The sequence below is a fragment of the Mixophyes fleayi genome, chromosome 1 (assembly GCF_038048845.1).
Source record: "Mixophyes fleayi isolate aMixFle1 chromosome 1, aMixFle1.hap1, whole genome shotgun sequence".
Taxonomy (NCBI): Eukaryota; Metazoa; Chordata; class Amphibia; order Anura; family Limnodynastidae; genus Mixophyes; species Mixophyes fleayi.
This window is the reverse complement of record NC_134402.1, coordinates 98155269-98164954: the sequence shown is the minus strand read 5'-3', so window position 1 is coordinate 98164954 and position 9686 is coordinate 98155269. Positions and strand designations below refer to the sequence as shown.

The 9686-nt window shown below is 35.4% G+C and overlaps 1 protein-coding gene across 1 annotated transcript in view; it reads left to right on the top strand.

Moving 5' to 3' along the window:
* Nucleotides 1-1192: 1192 nt before the first annotated feature.
* Nucleotides 1193-9686, top strand: part of TDO2 (tryptophan 2,3-dioxygenase) — a 10506-nt gene continuing 2012 nt past the window's right edge. The window contains exons 1-11 of the mRNA XM_075198300.1: nucleotides 1193-1292; nucleotides 1406-1511; nucleotides 2458-2548; nucleotides 3993-4063; nucleotides 4938-5065; nucleotides 5717-5903; nucleotides 6166-6273; nucleotides 6808-6919; nucleotides 8332-8389; nucleotides 8510-8589; nucleotides 9263-9353. Of these exons, the coding sequence (XP_075054401.1) occupies nucleotides 1258-1292; nucleotides 1406-1511; nucleotides 2458-2548; nucleotides 3993-4063; nucleotides 4938-5065; nucleotides 5717-5903; nucleotides 6166-6273; nucleotides 6808-6919; nucleotides 8332-8389; nucleotides 8510-8589; nucleotides 9263-9353 (1067 nt within the window). The 5' untranslated portion in view covers nucleotides 1193-1257. The remainder of the gene's footprint in view (nucleotides 1293-1405; nucleotides 1512-2457; nucleotides 2549-3992; nucleotides 4064-4937; nucleotides 5066-5716; nucleotides 5904-6165; nucleotides 6274-6807; nucleotides 6920-8331; nucleotides 8390-8509; nucleotides 8590-9262; nucleotides 9354-9686) is intronic.

Sequence of the window (9686 nt, the reverse complement as noted above, 5' to 3'; positions counted from 1 at the left end):
TGATTTAAAATTTCACTCAGATAAACATAGTTACCCTTACTATTATACAGGTTTGTTTTAGATCAACTAGTAATTTGTCTTTTAATTAAGTCAAAATTCCTATACATAAAATGGTATGACAAATAATGTTAAAATCAGAAATGCATTCATCACTAATAATTCTGTATTGTGTCACAACTAGAACTGTGCGAGAGGAGATATCACTAAACAATTTGGACCACAAAGTATGATCATTCAAAAGTCTCTGTTCTTATCCACATTCTTGGGGATTGTTCCGCCCCTTATTAGTTATAAAGAGTGAATCTGGTTCCTTTACTAATATAACTGTTTAATGAGGGTTATAGCGCCCCCTCTGACTGGTACTCTTGTTCACACTGCCATAATGTCATAAATAATCAATCACTCCCCATCTGGTGTCCTGCAAATAATCTTAATACAATGAAAGGCAGTTAACCCATGATCTGTCACTGATTAACTGGAATCCCATCTACATCTCTACTAATGTCCAGGGGACACTTCACTACTTTCTGTTTCATTTTGACCTGCTTTAATTTCACTGTGCTCCCTGTGTTACTCTTCATACATGTGAAACACAGAATAAGTGGCAAATCAAATACATACTTAATCAATTAAGAGAACAAATTGTGGTAGTGCTTCAAAACCACAGGGCTACAGACTATAACCACTACTGATCTCTAAAAACACATTCACCTAGCTAAAAGCTCTTTCTGCAAATACCTTCTATCAAAGGATTCTGAGAACTCTAAAAAGATCTGATCTACCATATAAAATTTCATTAGAGCAAAAAAGGTCACATACAAGTGACATACTGTTAAATGATGTGCACTGCAATAATCTGGTAACCACAGCAAACTCTTTCAATCACCATTTCTGTGATTTTACCTATGAATTTGTAGGACTAAAAAGATGGTCACTATCCCTTCCTGATCCTTTCATAATGTAACTTTAAATATTAATAAATTACATTGACATATTAAATGTTCACAGAAATCACATTCTTAGGCTACAAGTAAATATTAGAACTATTTTGGTTACCTAAGCTTTGAAACAGTGGCAGTAAACAGACACTATGATAGGTATCTCGGTCATTGCTTAATAATTATTGACATTGTATGGGCAGTAAGAGAGAACGGTCAGGTGATTGGCCAACACAAAATGAGCAGCAGGTATAAAGCACAGTGCAAGTCACACAAGACCAGTATTTTGAACATTGAGTAAGACTACATAATATAAACAATGAGCGGCTGTCCTTTTATGGGAAGGCAACATCAGTAAGTAAAATGCTCTTCCAAACAATGTTTCTGACATGTAATATTATTCTTACAAGAATACAATGTTTGTGTTAGCATTGTATAAATAACTGCAAATATTTAACCATTTCCAGTTATACATTTAATGAACTCTCTCTGGATGACAAAAATGGGGACAGCTCTCAAGAAGGGTTAAATAAAGCCAGCAGAGGAGGACAGATATATGGGGACTTTTTACAAGTAAGTGATGCTTTGTTTATAATGATCCCCTTTATTTAATTACTACAGCATAATTTTGAAGACTGTAAAAGGCTAAAGCATACATTATAATGCAAATCATTTGATCAATTAATTGAATTATAGTTGTTAGTACCTAGTTTTAACTTTTTGCTGAGGGTTTCACCAATACCATCTACAAGGAAATGTTTAGAACACCTACATAGTTAAGTATAAACAAAAGGTTCTTTTCACGCTTTAATGACTGCCTACTATAGATCTATGTTCATTGTACTGAGCCTTTGTGTAACATGTCATAGCCCAGCAAGTGGGCACTTTTCTGTACCACTGTACTGCAGAGGATGCCATCCCGCCGGCTAAGGTAAGAAGCAGCGGCGGTAGGGGTGCAAGATCCGAGGGGGGCACCACCACAGAAGGGAATAGGGCTCTGCTTTGGGCTCTCCTAGGACTTGTGCAGGCCCTGATCACATGTAATAGTGATTTATTGCCAGCTATTATAAGTTCACAATTCCAAATAAGCTTACAAAGCGGTGGTATATGGGAAATTTGTATCGGGTCACTCTGTGGACCTAGTAAACAAAAAGATGGGGGAAAAAAAAACCCTCGAAAAAAAAAACTAAAAAGAAGTTTCCCTTCAACTCAGTCCTCAGCACCTTAAGAATGTACCACCGATTCTGTGCGACACGGACTAATGTATGGCTATTCTGCATTCCTAGAATTAATACTGCCCAAACCCATAAAAAAAGCCAATAATCCCCCCCAAATTTTTCCACCCATGACTAGACCATCTTATCTTACTCCAAACTCTGTACATTAACAGCATGTTTAACATTTTTAAAAAAATCTTTAAAAATTAAGGGGTTAATAGACCCACTAAATCCATTAGTTCTGATGACTTCCAATGTAAATAAGTAAAATAAATTTACATGCTGTCTTCTTTTTTTTTTAGCTTGATAAAGTGTTGGATGCACAGGAACTCCAGAGTGAAAAGAGAGGAAAAAAAATCCATGACGAGCACCTCTTTATTGTCACACATCAAGGTAAGTAGAATGAAATGAAACTACAGAGCTAGGATTCCAATGAAAGCAAGCAGAAGTGGACAGTTTACATTGTATAACCTTAAGAAGCACTTGTTTGTGTGACTGACTGTCGACATTAATCAGAGATCAGTGAGAATGTGAGGGTGCAAGAAATCCTTTAACCAAAGTTGGGCAATTTGTTCAATTTTGCAGCGTGTGGCCTCAATAGAACAGTGATGCCAATAATAATCCAAATGAACTTAAATCAGAAGGTATATTAAATTAAGCTAAAGTATATGGTGATTTAGCTCTTTTTGCAATCATATAACAAGATTTAAACATTTTTAATTTACTTAGAAACAAGCTATGTAATTATTGCACATTTGTACAATAAATGCTGCTATACATCTTTTATACCAAGCTAAAGAAAAAAAATTATATAACCCAGTGTGAATTAAACCTATTACAGCTGACCAAAAAATCTATCCAGTAGCAGAAAATTTCATGTGGTATATTTATCAATTGAAATCGACGGTTTCCAAAAATAGATTGTCAGTTTTTTGGAACCGCGACCTGATAAATATACCCCTATCTGTTTATTATTTTTATTTAGGGGTCATTTACATAATTGCCTGCTCGCCCCCTCTGCTGTGTTCTAAACATTAAACAGTACTAGGGATCATTGATCCCTATAGTAGAATGCATCCTTTGATTACAACAGCAGCAGACATCAGACTGTCTAAGTGAACCAGAGATGCATGTCCCCCTACATACCAATAATTTAGAGTTATGAGTAAATCCATCTAGAAGGTGCAACTTTGCACGTTTGCAAAACCATGCGAGACAGATTTGTTGGGATAGGGGCATACTCTTGCTCAACTCTAAATTTCAGTGTTAAAATAGAGCTGCTCAGTATTTGTGTGCTACATAAAAAAAGCAGGCAGTGGTTTCTCCGTATGCAAAAGAAAATTACATTTGTAGCCCTTACATCACAAAATGGTTTGTCCAGGTTTAAATGTACACACTTTAGCAGCATTTGCTCCCAAATTTAAATGAAGCCCAGCAACAGTACCTCTGTCACATGCAGTGTGCCAAAAGGTAAAAAGCTAATCTATTTTGAAAATGTATTGACAGTATAATTTATTAATAAAATAAAAGATTTTCTGTTACTATTAACACAATATGTCCAGCTCATGTGGGGCTTTTGGCATAACAAAATCAGATCAACAATGACTTTTGTAATAGCACAAAGTCCAATATGTAATCATTGACATTAGCAAAGACTTTTGTCCACAGCTGCAAAATGATCTGGGGATATTAGCCATTTAGTTAAATTATGCATCTGCGTTATGCATTTATCTAGCCTTGGATGGAAATGGAACACACTCCTAAATCAAGTATGATACACTGGTATTGCCATTACTATGATTATATCCATAACATGTTTTATTTTTTTTAACTGCAGCTTTTGAACTTTGGTTCAAGCAGATACTCTGGGAACTAGATTCTGTTCGAGAAATATTTCAAAATGGACAGGTAAGTAAACTTTGGATATTATTGATAGCTTTTTACTATTCATTTACATGGACTGTTGAGGTGCCTATACATTGGGGTTGATTCAGTTCTGCTGCGAATAACGCAGCGTTAACAGTATTACCGTTAATACGGTAATTTTAACATGGATTTTATCTCGCGGCTCAGGGAGCTGTGAGTAAAAATCCAGCATTGAAATGACCGTATTAAGGGTAATTATGCGCAGTTTTACCGTAATAACGGTAATACTGCCAATGCCGCATTATTGGTGGCAGAATTGAATCGCCCCATAGGGTGATCCAGCTGCTTGGTCTGACCACTGAACGACTGGATATGTCAGATATTTTAATTACATAAGTGTGCGTGGCCAAATCTGAAACACCTGGCTGTGCAAATGGCTGGATCCAACAAGGCACCATTACCGGGGCCAGAAAACAACCAATCAGAATGGATTTACTGTCCACTTTGACCAACATCTGATTGATTGATCCTAATTAGGTTTTGACCTAATCAAGTGTATAGAAGCATTTATTATGGTGAAATATCTAAGGGTTTCTCAATTATAGTCCTCATAAGCCCCTATGAGGTCCTGTTTAGCACACAATAATTTCCCAAAGGTTGACAACCGCTTCTGTTTAGGTAACAGTCCTCAAATATATTCTCACACAAAAATCCTGGAAACCTGCTTGGTGTACTTGAGGTCAGAATTTTAAACCATGTAATTTAAATAAAACTCAGAACAAAAAGTTCAAGATCTGTTTGTTTGTAAATTGTCCTAGTACATTTATAATCTGGCTGGACAATGATACACAGTAAAATATACCCTGTTCTCTCTGCCCAGTCTCTCATTTGAAAGTGTAAACTATTATCATTGTAGGTGAAAGATGAAAGAAACATGCTGAAAGTTGTGACTCGAATTCACCGCATTTCCATGATTCTTAGATTACTGGTTGAACAGTTCTCAGTACTAGAAACCATGACCCCCTTGGATTTCTTTGAATTTAGGTATGTATTTAACAAAATCACAGATGGTTAACTTGCATAAACCAAATATTCAATAAATATATATAAAAAAAACAAAAACATAAGTAAATACACTCATCTATTTCATACTAAATGTAACTTTCAGTGATATTATGCTGTTTGTACTGCCTCCAACGTATTGTTAGATGATTAGTTTCTTCAGTCTTGTGAATGTTGACCATGTTTTGGCTGATTTACTTTTTGTACTCGCTGTTGTTGTTATAAATAAAAAGATTTTAAAAAAGTGATAGGATGCATAAACTATAGCCATAAAAAAAAAATAAAAATCATATTTCTATAAAAACACAATACAGTATGTAAGCAAAAGATTTTTTAATCAATGCAATTACTTTGCCTGTTATTTTTATAGCAAGATTTTTCAGAGTGTAAGAGTCTTATTAAATGTTACATGATGACCCAGCAGGCCACTAACACATACATATACATTACACAGCCATTTATATCAGGTTTCCCCCAAATTTCTGAAAAAACCCCAAAAAACAATTAGCATATTTTTGGATGAAGTTCTCATGTGGTATCATCATTAAAATGACTTTGGTGTGGAACTCATACAACGAAACAAAATTCTTGTAGAAACTAGAATTCATTAGTGTCTATGGTTCTCTTTCAAAGGGAATATTTGACCCCTGCCTCTGGGTTTCAAAGCTTGCAGTTTCGACTACTAGAGAACAAAATTGGTGTTCCTGAAAGTCTGAGAGTTCCCTATAACAGACGTCATTACCGTGATAATTTCAAAGGAAAAGAGAATGAAATGCTTCTAAAATCTGAGGAAGAACCCACACTATTGAGCCTTGTGGAGGTAAGTCAAAGTATACAAACATAAAAGGTATAAACAACAATAAATTAAGAAAGTTGCCATGCTCAGCAGCTAATCAAGTATTAAATCATTTTTTAGGATAGCTTCCATTTTTACAGAAAGATATGAGAAATAATTATTAATCTTATAAAAGTGTGAGTTACTGAATAACACAGCAGTTAGACTTTTTATTCAATGACGTTTTGAATATTTTGCCAGATGTATAAATGATAAAACCATAGCATGCTTCATGATTTCTTTGAAGGCATGGCTGGAACGCACACCTGGCCTGGAAGAAGCTGGCTTTCACTTTTGGGGAAAGCTGCAGGTCAATATATTACAAGGATTAGAGGAGCAACTTCAATTGGCAAAGGTATGACTTAAAAGGCTAAGACATATTACTACCGTTTCTATTACTTCTATGTATATCATTATGACCGTCCTCTAACTTATTTTCACTTCTCTTCCCAACATGTCTTGTTATGTCACCTAATTAGAACTCTCTAAAATGTCCTTATCTTTCTTTCTCACATCAACATTTTTTCAACTACCTAAATGATAACAGATGTGAATAATGTAGACACTCATGATAATATAAGGTGGATTTAAGATTAACTTGGTGTACGTAAATAATAGCCAACCTGTCCATCATCCAAGCTATCCAAGAAAACCACACAGTAATAACAATACAGATATGAGGATACATTTGTATCACAGTGTCTGATGTGCACTAATGGTGTAAAATATTATCCTAATATGTTACTTAAGACAAAGTAAAATTTACATTCTGTACACTTACGTTACAACAACATTATCCTGGCTTTAATCAGCACATTCCACATAATAAAAAGGTGCTGCTCATAAAAACAAAATCATTGCTAACAGAATTTCTGGTTATTGTGTTAAGGCCAAACCGGACTCTGAGGACAAGGAAGAGCAGCTGGCAGAGCTCCAGAAGCAAAAGGAAGTCTTTACTGCTTTATTTGATGAGAAGCGACATGAACATCTTCTCAGTAAAGGTACAAACACTGCAACTATGGAAAAATGCATCAAATGGTGGAATCTTTATCTTCAGTTTGTCTTCCTTAATTCAATTGTACTTTGCAAAAAATTACAGCTTAGTTTCTTTTTAACCACAATAACCTAGTGCGAGGCTCAGAGTAGGCACTGGACCCTCAGTGACTTATTTGAAGCACAGAGTTTATTGGTGATGACCTGGACCACACTACAGATGGAGCAGAAAAGGCGGTTACTGAGAAACTAACATGTTACCAGAACACAAGACAACAAAGAAATCCAACAAGGAGCCAAAAGTTCAGGGCCAGGCAGCAAGAATGAAAAGTAAGAGTGCATGCCAACATCAGGGCAGGTGGACAACAAGCAAAGCTAGGAGCCATTGTCAAGGTTAAAATCCAGGAACCAAACAATATTTAAGTCTTTTGCTTAGGAGGAAAACCTGTTGTTCAGGCAAGGAATATGTTACACAGAAGGACTTAAATAGGCAGGCCAATCTGTGATTGGACACAAGGTAAAAACAGCTGCTATCAATGAGCAATCAGATTCACAAAGAACTCAGAACAACTGTCCAACAGAGAACTCAAAAATGATCCGTAAGTTAACTGCCTATGGACAGAGCCAATGGTCCAAATGCTTGAACAGACAAACAACTAAAGGTGGCTTAAATGCGCATCGCTAAGATGGTTCAAAGATGGTGGAAATAAGGCAGAAACAGTGGTTGATACATTACACCTTGCAAATGGACCTGTGAACAAAACAGTCATTCCGCCTTGGAACAGATATTATAAGTGGAACATATGCTGCATTGGGTAACTCATTTCTATTTCCAATGTCACCACCATTCAAGAAAAATGTGTTTCTCCTTATGCTGCTGAAGGTTACCTGAAGAAGGACAATCAGGTTAAAAAGAAGGCAGCAAGCATCATCATGTATATAGCGCCAACATATTCCATAGTGCTTTTTATTCAAACTATCTTCCACTAGTCAATGAAGTAAATTACACTATTTTGTGTATTTATGTTACTAAATAAGGTCAATCAGTTCAACACTTCATTAACTCTAATTTTGTTGATCCAGAAGAAAGTAAAAGAAAAAAAAAAAGATGCCCAAAATCAATGATAGATATTTCTTTCATTCACAATTAATCATGTTTTATCCTCTGGTCTTGGTATAAAAAACGTCTTAGAAAAATCTTTGTATTGGCCTCTGATACATTTATATATATTTAGCAAGTCATCTCTAAATTAACCCTTCCATTCTATTTTTTTATGGTTTTTTTTATGTCTGTAAATGAAGAGCCAATAGCCTAAAACTATAAGTACGAACTATAACATTTCAGTAATGAGCATTAAATAAGGATTTAAAAAGAAAATTTTTAAATATTGTTTATACATTTTCATATAATGCTTTTCAGGGGAAAGAAGACTGTCATATAAAGCATTGAAAGGGGCTTTAATGATCTACTTCTACAGGTAAACTGAAAATGTAACTTTATAACATGTTGAACAATGCTCAGATTTATGTAATTTCAGATAACCAGTATTACAACAATGATCACTAAACCGTATGGCACATATATTTTATCTTGCAAGGGAGGAACCCAGGTTCCAGGTCCCATTTCAACTCTTGACTTCTTTAATGGATATTGATATTTTGATGACCAAATGGAGATGTAAGTGTTATAAACCTTTGTGTACAATAATGAAATATGCAATTGCTTTGTTCGATTAATTCATTTAAGCTTTAGTTAATAGTGACTTCTGTCCTTTTTCATCAGTATACAATTTTTTTTGTCTTATTTCCCCACAGCAGATTTTTTCTTCTTAGAAAAAGAAAAAGGAAAATCTAAGATTGTGTATTACAGTAAAATAGAATCTTCCAACAAATACATAATCATGAACTTGATCATACTGATGACACACTATTCAATAATTTTTTCTCTTTTTAGCAAGGCTAATTACATAGTTTCTGTTTTTAACAGTTGATTGGACCAGATACCGTAACTTACTTAGAGATCATTTATCACTATGTGGAGTTACCGCTACCGTGCATACAGCCATTTTTGCAAAGCAGCCGACACAGCAAAAATGGGGGAAAAGTAAAGCATTGTCTGTCATCGGCAAAGATGCTCATGTACACTGCAAAGGCATCTCTCCATATAAATCAATGATCTCTATGTGAGGTGCTGCCTCTCCCCATAACAATGATAGTTCTAGCTAAAAACGGAAAAAAGTAGTAGTAATATTTAGGAAGGAAAAATGTATTTCTATATTTTATCATAATTTACCATGGTTGTTCTATATACATATTAGAAGTACCATGAACTCAATGTTTTGTTTCATTAGATACTCATGTTTGTATGGTGCACAGAATGATTGGCAGCAAAATGGGAACTGGTGGTTCATCTGGCTACCACTATTTGCGCTCAACTGTGAGGTAAGTTGATGAGATAAACGTAGGAAGTTCTTTACTAGGCTGTGTTTTTATGGTGTTACATTGTGATTTATGGTTTGTTTAAGGAGTTTATTAACAAAACATATAGGGCCTGATTGATTAAGGAGCACAACTGGCAATTTTTTGCGCCTCTGTGGCAAATGGTCCATAATCAGACCATATGCCACAGAACGCAGCAGCACTCAATTCCCCTTCGAGCACAAAGAACATTTCCAACAGCCTACGATTTCACAGGAGGGAACAGGGTGGGGAAGGGGCATATGCCCATAGTCAATGCACAATAAAGGCGCGCCAAGCACAAGCACACACAGCAGC